The sequence below is a fragment of the Talpa occidentalis genome, unplaced genomic scaffold (assembly GCF_014898055.3).
Source record: "Talpa occidentalis isolate TD23 unplaced genomic scaffold, MPIMG_talOcc4v2.1 talOcc4.5, whole genome shotgun sequence".
NCBI classification, from domain to species: domain Eukaryota; kingdom Metazoa; phylum Chordata; class Mammalia; order Eulipotyphla; family Talpidae; genus Talpa; species Talpa occidentalis.
This window is the reverse complement of record NW_023604861.1, coordinates 43893115-43919938: the sequence shown is the minus strand read 5'-3', so window position 1 is coordinate 43919938 and position 26824 is coordinate 43893115. Positions and strand designations below refer to the sequence as shown.

General features: G+C 41.2%; 1 protein-coding gene across 3 annotated transcripts in view; it reads left to right on the top strand.

The window, feature by feature from the left end:
* Window positions 1–26824, top strand: part of SPATA13 (spermatogenesis associated 13) — a 278943-nt gene that overhangs the window by 172021 nt on the left and 80098 nt on the right. For all 3 annotated transcript variants that reach the window (XM_054701837.1, XM_054701838.1, XM_054701839.1), the window contains exon 2: window positions 23983–25704. In XM_054701837.1, the coding sequence (XP_054557812.1) occupies window positions 23983–25704 (1722 nt within the window). The remainder of the gene's footprint in view (window positions 1–23982; window positions 25705–26824) is intronic.

Genomic DNA, 26824 nt, shown 5'->3' with positions numbered 1-26824 from the left:
TAACTTTCAAGTCAGGGACCTTCTCTTGGTAATGTTCGATTCTCCGCAACCCTGACCATTGTTTATTTCTACTTTTGTCATAAAACTGTACTTGGTAACTGTTCACCTCACCCTGCTTCTGTCCTTTTGGTCTCTGTGCTAGCCTTTCCTTTTCCTTCTCCTCTTGCACTAACTATAGGTGTTCTTTAGGAAGGTGGTTTCCAACACTTTCTCTTCAACTCTAGCTGTTCCTATGACCTAAGCTCTCACCTTGTGCCTGCTCATTCTATTTCATTAACACAGGTGTCTTTTTTGAGTCAAGACTGGGAGTTCTGGCTGTTAGTAGGTCTTTGATGTGATGGACACTTGGGTAGCACTTTCAGAGACAAACAGGTGGTCAAAGTTGACTGAACCTGGAGCATCTGTACGTGAACAGTGTGAGCTAAAGTGATTGTTTATTCTTTGTACTGTTGTCAAAGCAGCAAGCACTGTGCCTTGCACATTATAGAAGCTCCTTAAATTTTTGAAAGCACTTGAAAGTAATGGTGGTGGGCCTCCCCGGTGGCACAGTGGTTGAGCGCTGGGCTGCGAAGCTGCTCACAGCCTCTGCAGTGCTGGTCCAATCCCCGGCTGCCGGCGAGGGTCCCACATGGCGCGCAGACCTCTCCTGCCGCCCGCTGCTCCCCTCAACAGTGTACTTCGTCAGTCTGCCTGTTCTACTACCCGCTCTAGCTCTGGTGAATTCTCTTACCCTGCCGCACTTCTGATTATACCCAGTGCTTGTATAAATAAATAAATAAATCTTAAAAAAAAAAAAGAAATAAAGAAATAAAAAAAATAAAAGGAAAGTAATGGTGGTGTGAATGATGAGAGTGCTGATGGCTCTCATCCAGGAAGCAAGCAGAGTCATTGAAAGTTGTTGAACAGGATTTGGGGTGACTTCAGGAAACGACCTGTGTGCATGGCAGTTGGGCACTGGAGAGTAGAAAGGTGGAAAAATTATAGCAGAACTGGATTAGAAGTGCTCTATAGCTCTGAGGAAGTGGACATGAAAGAATTAGTCCAAAGACTGGAGAGTAGGAAAAGAAAATTGCTGAGTCCCTAAGAGAGAGATGGAGAAGGCTAATATCTCCAAGGCTGTGGTGTGAATCTCTGGAAGTACTGAGACGTGGTTTCCAGAAGACTGTTGAAGGCTTTGTTTACATTGGGGAACTATTGAGAAGAGTCAAGTTCTTGTTCTTGTTCATCTTCCCATCTTTGCTTCCATGTTTCAGCAGCAGGGTGCTTGATGGGGCCTCATTCACTTCTCTTTGCTGCCTTATACTAACATGAACTCTAGAAGCTTCACTCCCACACAGGGAGGGTTCTTGCAGAACAGAGATTTGAGAGTGGTAGAATTGTAGTCATTCAGGGAGTGGGCTGAAGTGCAAACTATGTGTGGCTGCCGATATAGTAGTCACCACCATGTTCAAGGCGGACACCCCAAGGGGATGTCTGAAACCACAAGGAATGTACACAACCCTGTGTATTCTGTTTTCTCTTATACTTGCACACCTGTGCACACCTGTGATAAAGTTTACTTTTGAACTAGATGCAGTAAAAGATTAACAGCTAATAACAAACTGATCACTAATAATAGGATTATAAAATATACTGTAATAAAAGTAATATGAATGTGATCTCTTTCTCAAAACGTCTTATTGTATGTATTGTTTTCAGACTGCGATTGAATGAGTAACTGAAACCTCAGAAAGTGAAATCATAGAGGAGGGGGGAATAGCCTGTAGAAAATTATTTAAGTGCACCTTAACTACACAGGTGCCTGGAATGTTGTGTCATTCAAAATATATGGTGTTGAAAAAAAAAAGAAGAAAGAAAGAAAATTTCATGCAGTTAAAGTCACTTTGAAATTTCTCTTTTCCTCGTGGGCTGCAGGAACAGGGCAGGAACCGGAGAGGAGGGTTCCTAAAGCAACTAGTGGAACAGCGCCCCTGTGATAGGGGAGACTTGGGCAGGTGGGAACTTGGATGGTGCTTGAGTAATTCATGACCCTGGAAATGGATTGATGAGGTTCATCCAACCTCTCCCCTTCAGGTGATTTTTAAAAAGATGATTATTTAATGTCTTCTTAGCCTATTACCATTTTAGAGCTAGGGTCCTGCGCTGTCAGTGTTTCACCGTAGACTGATTTGGCCTGCTGCATTAAGTTGGAAGGACAAGAATTTCCTCTCTAACACTTAATGTTTATTCTATGGCTGAATCATTTGTACACTATTAAAAAATTGTAGCCACTTAAAGGTATGTGAAATCTTAACCTGCAAGACATTAATCAATGATTTGATCTGATCTGTATTTATACAAAGTGCTCATAATGGTTTTGTCTGTAGGATATTTGCAAAATGCTTGCTTATCGGAGCAGGAGGTAAAACAATGTGTCGTGTAAGGATGGCTTATAATAAATAGATGTGAAGTGGACAATATAGTTTTTAAATTTCTCATTTCCTCTTCCCCCAGCCTCTGGCAACTACTAGTCTACTTTCAGTCTCTTAATTTGCCTATACTTGACATTTTGTATGAGATCTTATAGTATGTGGCAATTGTGACTGCCTTATTTCAGGTAGGATAATATTTCCAAGGTTCACTTATGTTGTAATACCAATCAGTGTTCCTTTTTATTGCCAAATAATATTCAAATCTATGGGCATATCATATTTAGTTTGAGTCTGCATTAAATGATAGATATTTGATTTGTTTTTACTTTTTAACTATTAGAAGTAATGTTACGATAAGCACACATGTACATGTTTTTGTATGCACCTATGTTTTCAGTTCTCCATGGTATAGACCTAGGAGTGGAATTACTGGATCATATGCTGACTCCATATTTAATATTTTGAGGAACTGCTAAACTGTTTTCTGAAGTAGCTGCATCGTTTTACATCCCACCAGCAACGTAAAAGTATTCTGATTTCTCCATAACCTTGTCCACACATGTTGTCCAGAGCAATACAATTTCATTGCAAACTCCTAATCAGGCACTGATTATTTATTAGGTGGGTTTTCTAGGATTTTGGTTTCTCTTTCTTTGTCTCCTAAGTAACTGATTTGTTAATTTTACTTTAATATCTAGTTTCACATAACTGGGGACAGGAAGGTAAGAGAACATGGGAGAAGTTAAACTTGTTAATATAGGTATAGATTAACACCTGTTAATAAGTTGGCTAGAAAGGAACAGCGAAATGTATTACCTTAAGTTGTCTTTTGGATAAATGGCAGTAGTCCTCTGTAGGACTGGAAATGTTTTCTTAGGCACGACGATAACTTGAAGACTTTGTGTTTTCGTTTATGAGTATAGTGAAAACTGAGCATGGATGGATAGGGAAAATGCAGCTCAGTTTGAGTGCCTTTGTATTCAAGTTTAATTCTTAGATGACAAAATTCAGCTAAAGTGACTACTTAACTTCTAGTCGTTTTTTAAAACATCTCGGGTGTTCTGGGGCAATATTTCTAATAGCTTCTTATGTTACTGAAATGGAGTGGAGATTATCACAGTCAGTCTCTCTGGTGTTTCGATGAAGCTCTTATAGTAACAGTGAGACCCAAGGCGTACTCCCAGAGGATCTAAGCCTTAGTGTAAAGAGGTCGATTGCAGGAGAACATTACTTGGTGTAAAGATGTCTATTGCAACTAGTCTAATAATCACACAAATTTATGTTCTGTTTTATAACATTCACAAAAAGATAACTGATTTATTTTAATAAAGCTAATTTGTAAAACATCAATTCAAAATTGTTGTGCCTTTCCCCAGCACACTAAAATACTTCCATTTTACATAGAATAGGTTTTACTATCCTTTTAATATCATCTATTCATTTAATGTTTATTGATCCCTGCATATAAAGGTGTTGATCTATTCTCTTTAAGATTCTAAAAGGTACTTGAAGAGACAGCATTGAAATGTGGAACAAGAAATCAAGTACAAAAAAAAATAAAATCAAGTACAAGGCAACATAAAATGAAAAAAACTATAAGGATGCTGTGGAAAGAGATTTTAGGGCAGGGTGCTTAAATATTTGTGAATAAATGATTGAAGAGGACAGTTCTGCTGAAGTTAGATGGACCTGAATTAATATCTCTGTTCTTATACTTTTGACTTTAGTCAAGTGTCTTATCCTTTCTAGTATTACCTTGATTCTCCCAAGGGATCATGCACAGTTAAGTTCATGTTGGATATTTGTAGAAGTACAATTTTGAGAGGCAGTGTAGCATGGTACAGAAGAGATCAGGTTCTGTTACTCCATCAGTGTTTAACTCAGAATTTCTGCTGTGTGACCTTGCACCTCTCTGAAAGTCTATAGGATTTGGTATTATTTTATGTGAAATGAAGGTACTTGAATTGCACAGGGAGAAATCACCAGATTAATCAGACTGTTCCTTTGCACAAGTGGGCATTGATATGTAATCTGGAGAATAAGTAGAGCAGAGACCATATTTAAAACCTGTAGAGGCTAAGTAGGTCCTTATTGCTATATAGTATCTACAGTAATAGTATATATAAAAATAAAAAGATAGAAAGCATTTAGAGAATAGAAAAACAGAAGAGACAAAAAGCTTTTGAGAATCATCACTGTGGATCATGACATTTTTAGAAAGTCATATAAAGATTGCAGTTTATTTTAAATATAATTCATGTCTATAATGGTCATGAAATATATTATAATGACTGGCACTTAGTGTTTAAGAAATATTTTTTTACTTTCTGACAAAATTGTAGATTAGTAGACAGTAGAATTTCAAGAGACAATAATAGGCATGGTTTCTAAATTAGACTAGAGTACTGGACTGACTGGAAAAAAAGAACCTACTTGAGAAGAAAGAGTTGAGTTTGAAATGAGCACCCAGCTGCCAGGTATGTGTGAGTAATGGTCAGTTATTTTGGAAAAGTAGAATTTAGTTATTTAGAAATCTTTACTTTGTCAGTTTGTTTTTATTTTAACTTTCACTTATTTTTTAGTCTTCAGAAAAGACCCGTATTTATTAGAAGATAAATGTTGTTAATCCTACTCCCAGAACGATATAATTGCTGCAACACCTGTAATATCCATAGGGTAAAATAGGGCAATTGTGATAAAAATTGTGACACAGCATTCAATCAAAAGAAATTATAAAATGGAAAGAGTAAATGGGACCAGGGTGATTGGTTATGGTTTAAACTTATCAAGGTACAGTTTTCAAAGTGTTAAAACATAACTCTTGGAGATACACTGTGTGCATGTGTCAAAGACTGATTGAGTTCGTTAATGAGGAAGCCCACAGTATGCAGAGTTGGCTCACAGATCATTGAGGAGCAGAGATTTATGTAGTCTGTCAGAAAGGCATGCTGAAATGTTTGCTGAGTTAGACAAACTGGTTAATATCCTACAAGGCAGTAAAACCGTAACCTTTGTGGTTTTCTTTTCTGCAAGGAAAAATTATTTGTATCTCTCTCCTGGATAAAACAAAAAAAATAAAAATTACCCTCTAACTTACCTAATCGGTAATAAATAGCAAGTCAAAATCAGGTACATTCTCTGACAAAATGAAATCATCTCTGGTAGTCCTGTTAGACCCTGTTCTGATGTGACATTGAAAGGTTAACATCCTTTGCCTTATTTCCATCTCTGGTTAATTTTTAAAAATAAGGATTAGAGAGTGGTCATTAATGTCACAAGATTCCTAGGATGCCTGGGGCTTTCCCCATGTCTCTCAGTGTGCATGGGGTCTCCTGAAGACAATTTTTTCTCCTAGACTCTAGGCCACCAATTTCTTATAAGCCAGAATTGTTGTTCTTCTGACTCCTCACATTTCCACCTTTTCTTCTCAGGTTACCTTGTTTTGTATCTGAGCTAACTCTACTAGGTGTCAGTTCTTCACAGCCTTCTCAAGTAGACAGGTCACTGTATAATAAAGCAGCAAACCTATTTCAGACACAAGTGGCTTTGCTGGATGTTGCAGAAATAGGGGTGGGGGTGGGGAGTGCTGCATGGAGTCTAGAGGTCTCTGAAATGCTTTGCCATTGAATCCTTTAGACTCAGTTAACAAATTTCACAGCAGTCTTCTAATGCATTACTAAGTTGGACTTGGGATCACTATGGAGGTAGTATGCTTTCTCATTCTTGGGATAGTTCATATCAATTTCCTAAATAAGCAATGTTTGAGATTTAGAAGTGGACATAACAGAAGCAACTAGGTACGTTTTGTTTCAGTTGCTCTCTTTATCCTTGCTCTGAAAACCTAGATAACATAGTGTGGGCCTGCCCCACATGTGATCTTTAGGGCATGGAAACACATCTGTCACTCAGCAGAGTTAGAAGAGGCACCAACACCCATAATAAAAGAGGCAGAGTTGGTTGGTGCCCTTTCCTGAAGGACCCTTTCTGCTATTTAGGGAAGATTATATATCTTTGGGATAATAAAACTATAAAGGTGGAGAAAATCTCAGAGGTTATGAATCCAGCCCCTGCCATGTGGATTCTGTGTTCCCAGCCACTGAACCATCTCCAGGTAGAAATCCTGAACCTTGCTAGATGACCTGTTCTCTTTCTTTGGTTGTTTGTGAGTACTGTATTCCAGAATGAAAAGCAAACTCATTCCAATTCTAAAAGCAAACTCAAACTGATTCTACTAGAAGCTGGGTATCTAAATAATCTGTACTCCTTCCATAGGAAACTCACTGTGATATCTTCCCTAAAAGTTGTCTTTTCAAGATGTGTATCCAAGAACTCTCCTACTATCCATGGAAGTATGTGGTTGGCAGGTTGTTTTGCAAACTGATTATATCTGCGTTCCTTTGAGGATCTGGTACTTAGATCTGGATATATGACTATAAGTTAACTGGCCAGTATTGTTGTCTGTGTGGACCAAGAGTGTATTGGAATTTCAGGTAGCTCCGTGACAATGTCAATCACATTGGCCATCTAGCTCACTGCATCATTGGGTTCCTTTCGAAGTAAATTGCTTTTGTATCAAATATAACAATTTTAGTCAGGTATAGGTATTTTAGCCTAATTTGAATATTTATGATAATAATCATGAGAAAAAACAGTATGGTGGTTAAGAGCCTACCATGGAATTGAACCATCTATGGGATTAAATCCTATTTCCTTAGCTTATTAATATATGGCGCTTACTAGTATTAGTATATTAGTGGATGTTAGTATATGACCATGTGAATGTCCCTGCTAGGTCTCTCCATGACTTCTGGTATATGGCCAGTGATCAGCTAATAGGAGCTATTATTACTCACTTTGCCAGATTCCCAAGGAGGTCTTCAACAGGTGATACCCTATTTAACCCAACTATAATTTGAAAAAACATTATTACTACCCTATTCTGTTTTCAGATGCAGAAACTGAAGCTCAGAGTAGTTATGTAACTTGATCCAGTGCTGCATGGCTGCTGAGCAGTGTGGTGGGAATTTCAACACAAGTCTATCTAATATTAAGTGATTGGTATACCTACTCAGCCCTACTATATGTTATTTACATTAGTATTTTCTGGCCCATCCATCAAACCCTTGTCTTTTTAAAAACTGTTATATTAAATATCTAATTTATACAAAGAATATTTGTAACATGTGGAAGTTCGTAGTTTGAGTTCATAGTCAGTACTTCTTTTCCCAGGCCCAGGCAACCACCAGTCTACTTTGTGTCTCTATAGAGTTGTTTTCTGGACTTCTTCCTATGTTACTAGACTCATACAGATGTGCTCTTAGTGTTTGACTTCTTTCACTTAGCCTTTTGAGGTTCATCCTTGTTGTAGCAATATTTATTTTTATACAGTTAAAGTAAGTAATTATAGTATTTGACTCCTGTATTCGTGGATACATCTCATTTTATTTTTATCTTTTACAAGATAATAGATCGCGATATTGTTTTGTTGTGTGCTTGTGAGTTTGTTTTCTAATTCCTCTAGAATTTAAGGTCAGGAAGATGTTAATAATCTTCTTCCCAGTTGACCTTCCTGTGCCTGAACTCCAAGGCCTCTTTTGATTGTAGGCAGCACAGAAGCAGTAAATATTTTGCCCATAATGATAAGGGGTTTTTGGTCATTCAGGGAACAGTATATTCTTGAGACAAACCTGGGGACAAATGTGTGCTCGGGTGCTTTTTCACTGCATCAGAGCTGGGCATGGCACCCAGCCTGTCCAACTCGTGGAGCTAGTACCAATCTAGCAAGGCTCATGGATCTCACATTTCTTTTAGCTTTATCTCCACTTTGAGGTACAATATTAAGAATCTCCTGTGCCTTTTTGTATATATAAATTGGGTGAGAAAATTAAAAATTAAAATTTTTATTAAAATAAGGAAGCATCTTGGAAAATAAGATCTGATATTCTTTTTCAGAAGACATAGGTAGAAAAAAAGTCATGGATTTTTTTTCTCTTATTCCCTATCATTTTTAAAATATTTTTCTTACTATTTGAGATAAGAAAATTTAACTCAGAAAAAAATAGCAAAGCACAGGAAATCAGAATAATAATACCACTTATTTTATAAAATAAAGGATACTGTATGGCAGAAATATTACATGTGCTTGTCCATTTTGGTGGTAGAGTCGTTGCTAAGGAAATAGTAAGACTCTCACTTAGGAAGTCATAAAGAGCTCCTAGAATTCTGTTGAAATTTTTATTATGTGTAATTTCTGGAGTCACCTCTTTCCCAGCACCCCTCCCCCCACAGCATAAAGGACCCTTCTGTGGAGGATGTAGATTCAAGCCTGGGTAATCATCACTTAGGGGAAGAGGAAGAAATACCAATAATATGACAATCCGACTTTTTTTCATGTCTCTAAAATAAATTCCACATAAAGACACCAACTATCCAGTCTGTCTTGGTTACTGGCTTTAGTTAGATGTCTAGTCAAGAAAAGGGATGAAACTCTTACGGGTCCTCATATCGTGTCTATAAACATCACTGTGGAATATTAGACATGGTGTGTAAGTCAGTATACATGTTAAGTGTGATTATCAAGGGTGGTTATGACTGTTGAGATTCTTTCTCTGTCTCCATCTTCATTTTTACCTCTCATCTCTTTTTATTATAAGGAGCAACTTGGAAAAAAGTTTGAGCAGCACTACCTGGTGGGAGTTACTGAAGAGTTCTTAATAGGTACGCTCTTATTGGCTACCAACAATTTTGAGACAGGAATTCCTTTGTCAGCAAGCTGGAGGAAGGCAATTAATATCTGGTGAGGCTCAGAGTTGCTTGAGTGTGTTTAGAATCAAGTATCTGGTGTTTTCAGAATATCAATGGAACTGCGAAGGAAGCAACTTCTCACTCCCTCTCCTAGGTCACTGCATCTGCCTGTCACTTACGTGGTGCTTCGGGTGTTGGGCCTTGGCGCTGTCCTGCCCAGCTAGTGTTAAGTACTTTCCAAAGTGACAAGATAATATCAGTAATGTTTGCTCTATTTCTTTGAAAGGTGCTATATTGAAACTTGAATGGGGGTAACATTGAATTTGTATATTGCTCTGGGTAAGATGCCATTTTAACAATGCTAATTCTTCCAGTCCTTGTGCGAGGAATATCTTCCCATTTCTTTCTTGCTAACCCTAGGGGAGTCTTCTACTTAGACTCACAAACCTTTCTTCTGCAGAGCTAACCTCTCTGCTGTAAAGGAATCTGTCACTGTCTCCTGGATATTTCCACTTGCACATTGCAAAGTTAATATATTTAAATCAAAATTCCTTATCTTCCCTTTGGATCTGTTCCACACCCCTACCAACCTTGTTGGTTTGGTAAACTGCCTCAGCCTGTCACTTGGAGTTGTACCAGCTACTTCCATCTTCCTTCTCCCTCCATCTCATCCCACACACCCAGGTGGTCACAAGTCCATGTTTATTCTGTCTCCACCATGCTTTCCCATCTCAAGGCCACCATTGTTCTGCCCTGTTGGCTCTGTCAGCCTACTGATTGCTTTCTCAGCATATGCTCTTGCTGTCTTCAGATCTGTATGCTTCTGTGGGTTCCCATAATCCTTAGAATAAACCCCCAAATCCATAACAAGGATTTCAAGGCCCCTGCTCTCCCTACCCACTTTCCCTGCTCACCTTCCAGCCAGCATATTGGTAACCACCACCTTCCTCACCTCTAGGTCTGCGCAGCAATGTCATTTCCTAATGGCCAGTTCAGGTGATACAATACCAACTGGACTACATTACAATTGCTTACTTCATTTTTTATCTCTCTCCAGTTGATTGGCTGCCTGTGAAGGCCAAGAAAATGTCTGCTGCTCATCATTCTCCCCCTAGTGTCTACCAGTAAGATAGGAAGAACCATGGGAACGTTGTTGAATGAGTAAATGAATGAACAAATGAAGCCGTTTATGTGATTTTTCCTTGTTAGAAGAACTTTTGCAAAGAACCACAGGAGCTTCATTTAAATTGAGGCCATCAGTGTTTCTTGCTAATTTACATCACACAAATGATGACAGTCTTAGTGGACTTTGCAATTGTGCTACATGTATGAGGCCCTGAACTGCTTATGTAACACCCGAGAGGCAGCGATTGCTACTAAACCACCAGACACTTGCATCAGAACAGCTGATCTGGGAGGGACTATGGGGACCTATAGAGTTGATGCCATATCATTATAGTTCTGAAATTATAATTAGGAAAGAAATGAACCAGCAGACTCTGGCAGGTTGTGTTTGGCAGGAGGGGTGTGAAGCAGCGTTGTTGTATAAATGAAATTTGATTACAATAAATTGATCACATTGAAGCACGTACTTCAGTAGTTACTTTGCAGATGGAAAGGCAGGTTTCATTTGGTCAACCAGAAGGTGTGGGCTCGCAATCCTTTCTTCCCTAGAGATAACCTCTCTGCTGTACCTCTCCCAACCTTGAGCCCAGAAATACTATGATTTGGTTCTGCATCCACTTTGCAGTGGGGGGAGGAAGAAACCATCAAGCAATTCTTGATAGCAGCAGGTTGTCCCAAAATTCAATTCTACCAGGAGACAACAGCAGATTCCATGGATTGAGGGCTCGGTCCACAGCCACTCCAACCACCACATCCCCCCCAAACTTCCCCCAAACATACCCTTAGATGCCTGTTGTAAACCCAAATTGTTTCCTTAGGTTCAGTTCATTTTAAGCTAGAGCAACTTATATAACTCAGGTGACCTGTTTACTTACTAGATTATTAGACAGATGGAAAAATGCATAGGGCAAGGTTTGGGTAAAGGATGCAAGGTTACCCTGCTCTCTCCAGGTGCACCCCTCTCCCCAAACCTCCATGCTTTCACCAGCCTGGAAGCTATCTGAAGCAGGTACTTCTGGGTTTGCATGGAGGCTTCATTACATAGACATGATTGGATTATTGGCCTTTGGCAGTTGATTCAACCTCCAGCTCCCCTGTCATCCCCAAAGGTTGGAGGGCTGCGGGACTGATAGTTGCATCTCCAATTCTGTGCTTGATTTTACTGGCAACCCCTAATCTTAGTGCTTCCAGAAAATACCTCATTAGCTTAATAAAAGATACCTTGATCACTCTCTATACTTAGGAAATTCCAAGGGTTTTTGGGAGCTGTGAGTCAGGGATGATGGACAATGACCAAATATATATAAGAAATACATTTTTGTTTATCTGGATGACCAAGTTCCTGTTTTTCTTATAAATCACAACATTGCACACAGCCACTGGGAAAAACAGCTCACAACTCAGGCAGGCTCAGGATATATAGAACAAAAGATGTGTGACTGCTTGGCTGATAAACAGTTGCCTGCTCCATAGTAGGCTTGACCCTAGTGAAGCTGCAAGAGACAGCAGACGGCTTACTTCTCTGCCTGGCCATGTGGCACTGCCCTGTCTCCACAGCATCGAGGACATTCCTGTTCTGAGAAGGTACTGAGGAAGGATGCGAAGAGACAGAAGTAACCTCTTGCATTGTAGCACTTGGGAGGGTGAGGGGAGTCCTAGAGTGGCTCAAAAGGAGTCTACTGGGGGCGGGGTGGAGGGCAGTGGGACTGAGCCCTCAAGGATGCCCAGGACTAACACACCAAGTATTACCAGGGTCTTTCTGTTATAGAGCAAACCCCGATATTAAACGGGTTCCTGGCTGTGGGTCCTCACCCGCGCGCTTTAAAGGGACTTATGAATACTCTACTACAGACACACACAAAATGGTTAATAAAAGGTTTATTTACAAGAGGAAAGGAAATAAGGAAAATGTACAACTCAGGGAGAAAATAGGGAAATAAAGTCTTTAATGCGTCCTACCCGATCCGACGACCTGGAAACCAAAAGTCACTCTCAGAGCTGGCCGGATGCTCCGAGCTGGCAGAGAGCCAAAAATGGGGGATTCCCCAAAGCCCACGTGTCTGCCTTTTCTATCCACCTGGCTGCTTAACCCCACCCTCAGGTCCCAGCCACCTTCCCTTTGGTGGTGATGGGATTTGGAGTTCCCAGTGTGACTTTGGCCTGGGGTGGGGGTGGAGTCCACAAAGCCTGTATGGAAATAGCTTTGGGACATCCTTTTCCCCCTAACATTTCCAATCCTGGAAGGAGACAAAACTCTCTCCTTTTCTCACTTCTGCTGCCAGACAAACCTAAGCCAAGAAATCAGATTCATCTTTTTATTTGTTACTGTTATTTGGTTTATTACCAGTGATTATAAACATAGCAGTCATATTGTTACAGGACAGGGAGAGAGGCACCCCAGAACCCCAAGCCTGCCCCACTCTAAGTAGGTTCTGCCATCTGCCGCCTCAAGACAAAACATACTCTAGTGCATAAGACCTTCAATGGAAAAGAACTTTAATGCACCTGGGAGTCCCACTTTATTTCTGTTCCTTTTCTCCTCAATAAACTTTTTATTTCTCTAAACAAAAAACAGCAAAACAAAAGAACTTTAATACAATTAGTGTGCAATACAGAAAAGGGGAAGAATGGAGAAGAATATAGTTTCTAAATCAAGCATCCAATGTTACCCATTCCTTCGAGGGTAAATACCCAGCCAAACAGGGCTGGCCCAAAGCAGGGCCTCTGAGACCTGAAACCCTGCCACAGGTGTGAAGCACCTTGTGGTGGAGAATCATAGCCAGGCAAGTCTGGAAGGAAAAAAGCAAAATCAAAATCAAGATCAACACTGCTATTGTTAACCTCCCCATGGGTCTTGAACCCACATCTGTTTCAACCAGGACCAAAAGGCCAGTGCAGCTTCAGTCCAGGACCAAAAGGCAAGTGCAGCTTCTTCACATGTATCTCGGCTCCATGTGCCTCCTCCAGGTCTCCTTCTGGCTCTCCACCCTGCTTCCTTCCTTCCTCAGTCTCCTCTCCAGCTTCTGCTCAGCTCCACTCACCTTTAGGTGGGCCAGGGAACCTGAAACTTCCCCTTTTCCTGGGGGCCGCCCTGTTACCATATTACTATTGGTAACTGTTTGCATTATGAATTAAGTGTGATTGGGCAAATAATTTGAGGATATAGGGGAAAATGTTTTAATTTCTGAACAATTGACTTTTAGAATATTACTTGTCAAAATTTTAGGACATCTGTTATTTATTTCTAATAGTCAGGGTTGAAAGAATCCTAAGATTGTATATTATGCATGTGCACAGAGAAAAGATAGAATTAATGTTAAAATGAAATAATGGCATTTAATTTGTATTTGTTCAGAGGTATTTTTAGGGAAAAACAGCAACATGTACCCCACATCCACATGCAAACACCCAACTGCACATCATTTCATCTAGCCATGATCCTAGAACTGGCAGGATGGCTGTAGGGAGAAGGTGGTTCTTTGTGTGAATCACAAGCAGTGTGACCTGTGTGTGCAAGTGCCTTTTCTGCACATCCATAGGCAACAAGGGAGGTGTTGCTCTTGCCTAAGTCCAGATGCATATATAATAAGCTTGAGTCCTTTGAATTTCCAACAGAACATTTCACTACTTTTTTTTTTTTTGAATGTTTATTTTTTATTTATACAATAACTGGGGTATAGGCCAGAGGCGCAGGAGGGTGAGAGGATTCACGAGAGACAGAGTGGGAAGCAGAAAAGGCAGACAGACCAAGAGCACTGCTGAGGGGAGCAGCCGGCGAGACAGGAGAGGTCTGCCATGCTATGTGGGAATCTCCCTGGCAGGCCGGGAATTGAGCCCACGATGCAGAGGCTGCAGACAGCTTGACAGCGCTGCGCTCAACCTGCTGCGCCACCCGGGAGGCCCTTCGCTACTGTTTGATGTAGAGTTCTATTCATTTCCCACTAACCATTTATATTAACCTGTAAAAATATATATGCTTTACAAGAAAGGTGTCATGCCATGAGCACAATTAATATTTCAATTACAATATTCTATTTAGGATGCATTTGTTTCTCCTAACAACTCTGTTAAATACTCTGAGCAATCTGAGATCAAGGATGGGATGTCAATGGCCCAGGTTCCCAAAGCCAAAGGCAAAAGTAAAAACCCAAACCCAGCAATTCTGAGCCTCCCTCTTGATGCCCCCTGTTCCTCACTTAACCCGCCTAAGCTGTAACTCTGAAACTTGGTCTAGTTACTGAGAGGTATATTCCCCTGTACTTGTTTCTTCATCTTTGCATTCTTTGCAGCTGTTTTCTCCAAAGGCAAAAAATGTCTTCTCTTACCTGCCTGGGCACTACCTTCCATGTGCCCTTGGTTCAGAGAAGGAAACCCGTCTCATCTGCATACTACATTTTCCCTTTTTTTTCAGGTTCAAGATATTTGTTTTTGTTATTCTTCAGTGCTTTTTTAGTACTTAAACAAAACTGCTTTTAAACTTTTTGCAAAAGATATAGTATGTGTTTCACTGCAGCCACTACTGAGCCTGACATTGAAAACATAACTTAAGTTCTGTGTCAAAGGAGCCATGTCAGTGGTGCCAAGGGATTTCTGAGTGATACTGTGTCTGTCATGTGTCATTAGCACCAGAAACTTCTGGCCTGAGAGAACCAGAACCGTCATGTCAGGTAAATGGAGCCTGGAGAGAGTGATGTGGCTGCACTGCTGGCCTGCTCCCCCAGTATTTCCCAGCAGGCACTGTGTCGGAGGTTCGGGTGAGGCTGTTGTGCTGTGAGAGCCCACAGGTTAATGATGAAAACCATGACCGGGAAGAAAGCCAGACTGAAAAGGGGAGGAAAGGAAGATGCGGCTGGGGAAGTGTTAGGAGGGATAAAGGGATGTAGGTGGCTTGTCTGTCGTACTCATTGCCCTCGTAGTAGGTCAGTGGATTAATGGGATTAGTAGAGGATGGATAAGGACTGGTGGCATATCCACAGAAATGACCTTTGTATGCACAGCACCATGAACTGTGTCCTTCCTGTGGCATGTGCCCTGTACAAATAAACCAGGTGATGTTGGAGCAAGTCACGTGATCCCATGGACGCTTCTGGCCACAATCATTGTGTGCAGAAAAAAGATAAAACAGAGGCCTTCTTGGTGGTGCAAGTGGTTAAGACACAACACTGTGAAGCTATCCGCAGCCACTGCAGCACGAGTTCGATCCCTGGCCAGGGAGGTGACCCACATGGTGCAGCAGACCTCTCCTATCTCGCCTGCTGCTCCCCTCAGCAGTGTATTTCAGCAGATCTGCCGGTTCTGTTCCCCGCTCTGTCTCTGGTGAATCCTCTCACCCTCCCCCCTCCCCCACATCTCTGTCCTGTACCTCAGTTCTTGTATGCATAAATAAATAAATCTTTAAAAAAAAAAAGGAAATAAGATAAAACTCTAGGGAAGCCTCTAAGGCACCCTCCTGGGATGACAGTAAGTCATTTTTAAAGGCTAAATACAGAGAAATTGGCACTGACAGTGAAAGTCTGAAAAACCATTGCCATGTTTCTCTACCCTAAAATCTCCCCAGGATTCCTGCCTCTGCCCCTTGGTCAGATTATCCTTGTAGGTGGGGCCAGTTTGCTTTTCTGACTCACAGGAGAGGAGGAGAATGTGTCTTCCTGATGAGCAGCAACAAGTTTGTGTATGTCTGAGCACAGTGTCTGTGGTCCTTGGGATCACTTCTTCATGCCTCAGGCGTAGATGCTGTCCCCTGAGGACCTGCCATTACCAAAGTGGTCACAGGTAGCTCCTCTGAGTCTGTGCCAGGCAGTGCCCCAGGCAGAGGTGACTGAGGGGACCTCTGCTCAAAACAGTAGCTCATTGGCCACCAAGGGTTTTGTTTATTGCTATCCCTTATCGCTATCAGTATCGCTATCAGGGTGTATCCTGAAGGAGCATGTGTGCTGAGTCCTGAAAGGCTCTCAGGAAACCATGAATTAAGCCTCCATACACACACACACACACACCCCCACCATATATATGCACTCCATATATATGTACACACATATATACGTGTGTGTGCGTGTGTATGTATATGGATTTATTTCTGGGCTTTCAATTATGTTTCATTAATCCATTTGTTTATTTCTATTCCAATACCATATCATTTTAATTTTTAATGCTTTAGAGTCAGGTGACTTGATGCCTCCATGTCTCTCTCTTTTTTTTTTGAGGATTGCATTTGCTGTTTGAGGCCGTATGGGTCCATATAAACTTTAATTTTTTTTGGTTTTATTTCTCTGAAGAATATTGTTGGGTACTTTGATGGGGATTGTGTTAAATTTACATATTGCTTTGGTAGAATGGTCATTTTCGCTATATTTTTTTTCTCCCCATCCATGAGTATGGAATGTTTTTCTATTTCCTTATGTCATGGTATTTTTCTCTTAGTGACATCTTGTTTGCATTGTATAAGTCCTTCACCACCTTGTTTAGGTTAATTCCTAGGTATTTGATTCTTTTTGATGCAGTTGCAAATGGAATTATTTTATTAATATTTTGTTCTTACTCATTATTTGTATATAAAAAATGCTACAGATTTTTGTATGTGGATTTTGTAACCTGCCACTTTGCTGTATTCATTTATTGTTTCTAGTAGCTTTTTGGTGGTGTCTGTGGTTTTCTTTGTATACTCTAATATATGAAAATAATGATAATGTTATAGAGCAACCCCGATATTAAACGGGTTCCTGGCTGTGGGTCCTCACCCGCGCGCTTTAAAGGGACTTATGAATACTTTACTACAGACACACACGAAAAGGTTAATAAAAGGTTTATTTACAAGAGGAAAGGAAATAAGGAAAATGTACAACTCAGGGAGAAAATAGGGAAATAAAGTCTTTTAATGCGTCCTACCTGATCCGACGACCTGGAAACCCAAAGTCACTCTCAGAGCTGGCCGGACGCTGCGAGCTGGTGGAGAGCCCAAAATGGGGTCCCCCAAAGTCCACGTGTCTGCCTTTTCTATCCACCTGGCTGGTCCCAGCCACCTTCCCTTTGGTGGTGATGGAATTTGGAGTTCCCAGTGTCTTTGGCTTTGACCTGGGGTGGGGGTGGAGTCCACAAAGCCTATATGGAAATAGCTTTGGGACATCCTTTTCCCCCTAACAATAATAACACTTCTTCTTTTCATTTTTTTCTTTTATCTCCTGGTATCTGATTGTTCTAGCTAAAATCCCTACTACTAAATTAAACAGAAATGGTGACAGCGGGCATTCTTGTTTTTTACCTGATCTTAAAGGGAAAACTTGTAGTTTTTTACCAGAAAGTATTATTGGTCGGATTGTGATACATGGCCTTTATTGTATTGAGGTAGGCTCCTTCTAATCCCATTTTTATCAGAAATGGGTTTTTATCAGAAATAGGTGGTGAGTTTTTCCATATGTTTTCTCTACATCTATTGATAGTGTATGTTTGTTTTGTTTTGTTTTAGCCTATTCTTTTTTTTTTCCCCAAAGATTTATTTATTTATTTATTTATTTATTTATTTATTTAATACAAGCATTGGGTACAGTCAGAAGCGTGGGAGGGCGAGAGGACTCACCAGAGCCAGAGCGGGGAGCAGAGCAGGCAGAAGGACCGAAGTCCACTGCTGAGGGGAGCAGCGGGTGGCAGGAGAGGTCTGCGCGCCATGTGGGACCCTCCTCCGGTGGCCGGGGAGCAGCTGGGGATTGAACCGGCGATGCAGAGGCTGCGGGCAGCTTCGCAACCCAGCGCTCAACTGCTGCGCCACCGGGGAGGCCCTTAGCCTATTCTTTTGTTGAGGTTGTATTACATTGAGATTATGTGGAGGAGGTGAGTCTGGCATCTTCCTCTGCTGCCATCTTGCTATACTCCCCATAAATATACACTCTTACAAACAGTTGCTAAATATGTTTACCCCAAGGCTGGCTATACAAGCCTCATTGATCGTTTGAGGATTGTTCTATGCAGCCTGCACTGAATGTCTTAGTCTGTACTCAATAGCACATGACTCCAGATTCTGATAAATCTGCCTTTCCTAAGCAGAAACATTGTCTTTGCTTCAGTGACCTTCAAAGTGTCTCAGATTAGGCCCATCCATCTGGACAAATTTGCTCTGAATGGTAGTACAAAGGAGGCATGGTTTCTGTGATGACATCATTTTTGGCATTGGTTGCAGGCATTAGGTGGTACTAGTAATGTTAGTGGTTATTGCTACAATCTTATTTATTAGGAAAGAGGTGGACAGGGGATGTAGATTAGGAAATAGAGACATATGCCATTTTCAAACCTTTAGTTTGCAGTGACTCATCTGAAGTGTTCCAAGACTCTTTTACCTCTGAGGTTTAAAGTGGGAGTGTAGGAAGGGAAGAATCAGAGACTGGAACTTTGCTGAGCTTTGGCGTCATGGCAGGGAAGTACAGTATAGAAAATCACGTCAGCTTTTGTAGAGACTGAAACCTATCTCCTGCTTGACCTGCCTGACCCTAACTTCACAAACCAAAGGAAGATTCTCCTCTTTGGTCTAAGCCTTGTCTTTGCAAATTCTCATTTTCTCCACCCCCACTGCCCCACAGCATTGACAAAGCAAACATTCATCTTCATTGGGAAATCCCATTCTCACCCACAGGAATTCAGCTTAGCCTAGTAACCTAGATAGGGCAAGCCTTGACAATCATATGCTTGCATGAAATTGATACCTTTCCCAAAGATACAATGATTCCACCTCATCTACACTTACATTTTTATACGTGCTTTCCATTTTTAAACCCTTAACTTATATGAGATTTGTGAGTGAGGGACCTTCTTCCCTTATTGAGGATGTTCATGTGGGATTTACAAAGGAGAGTCTTGTATTGGAACTGGAGAGTGAGGAAAGAAATTTCATCCTATGATGGTTGAATTTTCCTATAGAAATTTTAAATTAGGGTTAAATTCAATAGTAACTACATCAGTGGTTACTATAGACTGATGGACTGATCTAAAAATGTAATATTTAGATTTTATAGGGAAATGGGTTGCTTACTAGTAACCCTTTAAAATACAACTTGCTCATAAAATATGGGGTTCTAGAATTTCAGGCTTTAATCAGGGTCTTGATTATGCTTTTTAATCCCTAGTTTACTCATTTTGAAGTTTAGTCAAGGTGAAATTCTATACATTTCAGTAAAGTAAAGCATTTACTATTGTCAAATCTATTTTCATTTAATGGAAGTTAATTCATGTACTCAGGTTACAGATGACATTTTTATTTATGTATTTATGTGTATATATTTTTAATAATAAATATGCATAGACATATGTAATAAATATACATATATATGAGTTAGGTTATTATGACTATTTAACATTAACTAGAGAATCTTATTCTCAGTCCACATATGTATTTCATAATTCCGTATTTTAAAAGATTTTATAGTTTGAATAAAAAATATAATTTTGCAGAAGTAATATCACTTAATAACCACAGGTGCATTCCCACGTGTGTCATCTCCCACCTGTGCTTCCCAGTAGCCAACCTGGCTAGAAGCCATTTGTCAGGGGGCCTTGGGAATTGTTCCCTACAATACAGAAGCACAAAATGACTGGAGAAGGTGAGCACAAACGAGAAAATGCACAAGATATCACAGTATGAGTAAGGATCACTATTAATAATTCTGCATAACTAAAGTGAAAGGCATTCTGTGCAAGGCTGAGAGAGTCAAGGTCCAAAGGCAGTCAGTGACACTAGATGAAGTGACACCACTGTTTGTGAAGGACACTGTAACTGAGCTGGAGGTGAGTCAGAGTAGAAGATAAGAGATTTGCTAGGAGGTGAATGCAGTTGTGCGGGTGGAGAGTACTTTTAAAGGTAGAAATATGGCCTTTGCATCCCACATTACAGCAAGAGTTATTGGGATGTGCAGTAGAATCTCTTCTTGGATTTGGTGACTGGTGAGATCTGGAGGGAAAGAAAAAGTCTAGGATGCTGAGGTTCTGGCCATAGGGGGCAGTGCTGGGCTGCAACCAACCATTGCTTTCATATAGTTCTTCAGACCCATGAGTCCCTAGGATGGGTAAGTTTCTCAGACCCATTGGGCGAGTGTCCCAATCTTTACATTCTTGGTTTAGATGTCCCCTAAGGCACTGTTCTACAGTGCTGATTCCAGCTGATTCCAATGCTGATTCCTTCAGCATTTCAGATTTCAGTCTTTCTTCTAGTGTCACATTTTCTATAACTTACACAAAGATAAACAAAAACCTTATTGGTTGTTCATTTAACCTTGTATATGTTCTTGAGTCTTAAGTTCTTTTTTAAAAATTACCGGTCATAGTTGTTTTTGGAGAATTCTCATTGTGACTGAAAGGAAGTGTTCTATTCTAAAGTTCATATGCCCCCGAATCCAGCAAGTAGACAATGGATTTCACAATATTCCCTTCTGAAATTCTTTCTTGTAGTTCATAAATATCTCTGGCAGAACTCCCACAATTTACAAGACTTAACCACAAAACCACTGATTGAATTGCAACCCTTGTTAGTTAATAGAGGTCAAAGTATTAGTTCTAAATAATGCAACGTGGTATGTTACTCGGAAATTCCAGGAAAAGCTTTTTTTCCCTTTGATTTTCAGTTTCATTCCAAGGAGCATATAACAATCATGTTATTCAGCTGCATGGCAAGTCACTGGTCTTTTAAAAAACATGTAGCCCCAGTTCGAAACTCAGACTTTCTGATTGCATTTTACTGGCTTAGTATCCTAAAACTTAAATGTTTTAAGTAAATGCTTAGACTTCTTGGTGGTATAAAAATTTAAACATCTTTACAGTGGAAAAATTTGGTGGTATGTAATGATGAATTTTTGCCTTAGTACAGATATTGACAAAATAGGAAAACAGATTCAGTTTTACATCAAGGTAATTTAAATCATCTAAACATTAGAAGTATACAGGTCTCACTTACAAAGGTTCACAGTCTTGTTCTGAAGGCAGCCTTATCAATCTATTATAGGTTTTGTAAAGCAACTTGGTGAAATGCTTATAACTCACAGAATATGGGTGTCTCATTCATCTTTGCGGAATCAGGAAAGAATTTCCAAAGAAGGTGACACCTACAAACAGTCTCAAAGTATTGGACAACGCCTGTAGACATTTCTCAACTTGTTTTCACTGCTAGATTATAATGGGTCATCCTTCCACTATACTGTTTTTGCTTAATTGGAGGGTGACAAATTTGCCACGAACTTCCCATATTAACCCCAAGAGTTCATGTCCTGACAAATATCTCACCTCTGAGTTGATCAGGACAGCTGGTCAGCCTAATTTACCACCTCCTAACCATACTTATATTCCTGAATCTCCCTTTGATCGTGCCAGTTTCCCAGCTAGAAAGAGCCATCACCTACTCACTGTCTTGAATTCCTCATGGGCCTGCATAGATAATAGAAGCTCATGCACTGGTCACTTGGCTGATATATACACCTTGGCACCTCTTACTTTATCAGTTGCACTGATGCACAGATATCTGAAACGAATGCATTCAAGGTTCATGTGACAGTACTGAGTTTAGAACCTAAGCCTGACCCCATGTCTTCCAAAGGACATTTTCAGTCTACCCAACTTTAAATCAAGAACTTCCCTGCATCATCCATTGTGTCCTTAGGGTATACTAAATTCAGTTTTCTAAATAAGTGTTTATTTTTCATATAACTGGGTCAGCTATTTTATTTACTCATCTTTTCATTGCATTTTTTTATTGCAGTAATGTTGGTTTACAACACCGTATATGATTTAGGGGTACAGTGTTAAACCTCTCCAGATGTTATTTCATCTCACTGCACTCACCACAATTCCCATGGTGCCCTCTAGTTGTGGCCAAGTGCTAATAAGCTGTCTTCGTCTAGCCGGACTACAAGGGGATTATATTAGTTTGTCTGTATCCAGTGCAAGTTATAAGACCATTATTACTGCACAATATCCAGTCACTCAAGTGCCTGTGACTGGACTTCACTGCTTGCGTAACCACATCCCTCCCAGAGTAGGGGGTGGACAGGTGATGCTTACTGTGGACTTATTTTGCATTTGGTTATAGATTTCACATCCAGAGTGCTGGGATGAATCACGATTTTGCTTATATGATTAATTCAGATGCACCCACAACTCTTTAGGCCTCTAATTTTCCCATTAAAACATTAAACTGCAGAGGGCATGTAGTAACCCCGCCAGTATTCTGATTAATGGAATTGGTTGATAGGACATCAGAAAGGCTTCAGGGGTCTAAATCTATGTAGCCTCCCTGGGGATCCCTCCTCACTAAGCATGACATAGCTGCAAATAGAAAATGAACCCCTCGGAGAATTTGGAAAGCAGAAGCAGATGAGACCTCTTTGTATGAGGTCAAATTTTCTTCTGTACTTGAAAGAGCTCAGCTAAATTGGGACCTAACCTCAAGGTCCTCACAGAATTTTCTCCTCTGCTTTTACTATTGCTATCTGAGTAATGATCTTGATTGTTGTCTTAAGGATTTTGGGGACTTAAATCAGTTCGTGTCACGAGACAGTGAACTTGGTGGAGCTCATATCCCATCTCTGCCACTCTCTTTGTTCATCAGTTTGAAGCAGTGGAGAAGAGGCTGGGCTTTGGAAGGCACAGCTGGGGGACCCCCAGATGAATCATCCAACACACCCAAGCCTCCATTTGGTTTTCTGTTAAATGAAAATGAACCTATTGACCTCATAGTTTTGTATGAGTACTCAGTGGCAAGTTGTTTTAAAAGCACTTAGTACGTGGGCTATACATGTAGTAAACACTAAAGAAATGATAGCCTTTTATGGTTATTACCCTAATACTTCATTCCTTCCTTTACTAGTCATTTATTGAGAACAAGGAGACTGTGACATTTAAGCTGGTCCTTGAAGGCTAAGCAGGTCTTGTTCTGAGGAAATATGTTAAGGAAAAAAAGCATCATTTTAGGGGGAGATGGTGAGCACAGGAGTCTTGTAGTCTTTAGGGCAGTGGGAGGAGGAAGATGTGCAGTATTTATTTAATTTGAATTTTAATGTCTGACTTTCCAGTATTTCAGTATCATCCTCATCATTTTCCATTTGCTGGCTAGTTAAATCCTGATAACAGGTGCCCCTAAGAAGTCCCCTTTCCTTCACAAAACTTAAACTTGTGTAACTCAGGTGATCCTCCCTGGCCATGTGTACACATAGCATTTTGTAGTTCTCCTGTTTGGATATTTTTGTAGATAATAAGCAGCTGAGAGCATCTCCATTATAACTCCTTGCACTCAGTTTGCACATTAGATGTGTTAAATTTAATATAGGTTGACATTTCACGGTCACATTTTGAAATACTTGGGGCTTTTTGGTATTTCATAATAGCAATTTCAAATAAAAAGGAGATACAGTCTTGAATGGTGCCTGGGCCTTTTCATTCCTGCAGTTTTTCAAAGGTTTCATTTAAACACGTTTTAATGGGTTTAAGAGTTTACCGTCATAATGAATGCACAACCCATAATTATTATTTTTAAAAGAAAGTACATGTGTGTTCTTTAATTTATTATAAAATAATAAGGGGGAAAAGTAAAATTTTCACTTAAATTAAAATAATTTTTATTTGATCAGCTCTATCACAGGGATACCTTGTTTTCTGGTAGCAACTGTTAAATAGTTTATAGAGATCCTTCTGTAGGGGAGAAATGACTAAATCCCTGCTTTGTTTTCTGCTGCAGGCTGTGGCTGAGACTAAGGAGCCTGATGTGCACAGCACGTGTGCAAGCCAGGCAGGAGGCCTGGGAGCTAAGGGTCTGCAGCCCCTACCAGCCCTGGCAGATGTACATGTGGGTCTGAATCCTGCTGCCCAGTGGCCCCTGATTCCTGGCCCCAAGAACATGACCACAGCCCAGAATGGCCACGGGCGAGGCACTGCAATCCCCTGTTCAGTCCCGGATCCCAAAGACCCCGCCATGGTCGCTTACCCAGTGTGTCAGAATGGAGGCTGCGTTGGCGGCGAGGCAGAAGCCCAGGAAGCCAGAATCAGCCCGGCCAAGTTCATGCGCCTCTTCTCTGTGAGTCGGAAGAGAAGCAGTGCCAACGCAGAGAGACCCCGCTCCATGGTCCTGATGGGAAACTCCTCCACTTGGAATGCCCTTGCCTCTTTTCGGAAAATGGGATCATTTAAAAAACTGAAATCCTCGGTCCTGCAAGGAATTCAGAACCGAGAGGGGTCAGATGCAGCTAAAGAAGATACCTCAGACCAGGGACCGGGAAAACCCATCCCAAACGGTGCCGCCCTCGGAATCCAGACAAGCAGGGGCACCCCCGCAGGACCAGCGTGCCAGCCACTCAAGCCAGGGGCTGGGGGTGTGTCGGACTGCTCAGACCCGGAGGAGGCGGACGATGCCTTCCAAAGGAGCACCCACCGGTCCCGCAGCATCCGGCGTGCCTATGGCCTGGGCCGCATCAGCCTTCTGGATGCCGAAAAGCAGCCTGCCCGGCACCTGTCCCCAATCCTTCAGGAGCCCACCCAATGCGAGATCCTGGTGAAAGACTCTGAAAACAACAGAATCATTTATAGGAGGAGCAAGAGTACAGACAACTTAAACTTTTTGAAGAAAAGCTCCTTTAAACGAAAGTCCACCTCGAATCTCACGGACCTCAAGGTGGTGCAGGAAAAGCAAGCCCCCCAAAGGACACTGAGCAGTTCATCTGCAGACTCGGAAAAATTCGGTGGGTCAGAGAGAAGGACGAAACGCTGGAAGAGTCCGATCCGGGCCAAGGACTTTGACAGAGTCCTGAGACTGGTGAGCAGTGCAACAGACGTGGCCTGGAAGAGAGAGGGTGCCAAAGGGGGGGCGCGGTCCCCCGGGGAGGGACAGCCAAGGCCGCGGCCACACAGCAGGCTTCACGATGACTACTCTCGCAGGGTGTCCACCAATAGCGAGCCTGACCGCAGGAGGTGTCCGGGGCCCATGCACAGTGTGCAGGCAGCTGCCGGTTGCAGCTCAGCTGTAGATGTGGACACAGCTGTGTTTCCTCTTGAAACCACAGAATCATCAGAAAGTATAGGTCCTGGTGCTGGCAGTCCCCCATCCGGTCCGATAGCCCAGGAAGTGTCAAGCAAATACTCTGATGAACCAAAACCTGGCAGCCAGTTTACATTTGAAGTTGAGCAACCACTCACTCCTCTGAGGCCCACCACACCCAAGCCCCCCAGCCCGCAGAGCCCAGGCGCAGGGAATGCTAAGTGTCCCAACCATCTCAGTGCTCTGTCCCTGAGCTCAGTGGACAGTGAAGAAAGGGGCGAGGGTTCTGCTCCGAGGGATCAAGGTCCAGTGTCCTCCCAGGATTTGGTGCCATCCACATGTGACAATGGCAGTGAGGACAGCAATACTGGCAGCCATACTCAGCTGGTCCTTGGTGGGACAGCCGATCCAGAAGAAAAGAGAGAAGAGGTAAGAGCAGAGCAGGGACCTCTTGTAGCTGACCTGCTACATGGGGCGCGGGTGCCACCTTTCATCTCTCCTGAGATTGCCTAGGAGCACGGGTGTTTCCCTTAGCAAAAGCTTTTCCTTGGAGTCAGGATACCTGTGCCAGTTGTGTTGCCATCACAATTATTCTTATCAAGTTACTGTTAGCCAAGTTCAGAAGTTACCTTTATTTCTTTTGGAATGAATTGCTAATGTATGAAATTGCTTGAAATGGCATCTACTATACTATTCATTCAAAAAATAATTATGGAGCACCAACTGTATGCTAGATTGTGGTGGGAGGGAGTTGAAAAGGCCTTTTTTCTATTCCTTGCAGCAAACATGTGATCTCAAAATTTTATTTTGAAAATGGTTTTTGTTACCTATAACTTTCTTTCTATAACATTTTAAACTGTTTTCATACCCTTACTGACAGTATATATATATGTGCAATTCTTTGTATTAAATTGTTTTAAGTCCCTTTTATTTAGTAGGAATGAATTAGGAACATACAATTTGATACTTGCCAACCCCTGAGTGATGATAGTTGAAAGAAATTTTCATGATGGTTATTGTACTTATTTTTAGTGTAGAACATAAGCACCTCATGGATTGAGTCAACTAACTGTCAAAGCTATTAGAGCAATGTTCTTTTCATATCCTGTCAAGGATTCAGACAACTTTATAATTTTCACTTTATAAATGCATTCTGTAATATTACTTTATACAAGTGAAAGATGAGGCAATGCATCCATGTGCATATTTTGCAAATGATTCTTCACTTACTTGCCTTGACTATTTTACAGGTATAAATTGATGCTTGTCATAGAAAATAATCCCTTAGCAACTGTTCCTTCCCACTGGTCCCTGGAGAGAACTTCCGTTATGTCTTAATACTTGTGCATGGGTGTAGCCAGCAACTAATGCAGTCTGTGCAGCCAGGATAGCCTCTAGATTGTGTTTCTAACCTTTGTTTACAGAGAGACTTGGGAAGTAAAACCTAGCAGAGATCACTTTCAGCAGACCTGAATCAGCCTCAAGGATCCCCAAGCGGCCAAGAAGTGAGGCTGCCTCACTTTTTGTGGAGGCCTCAAGGCCAATTTAT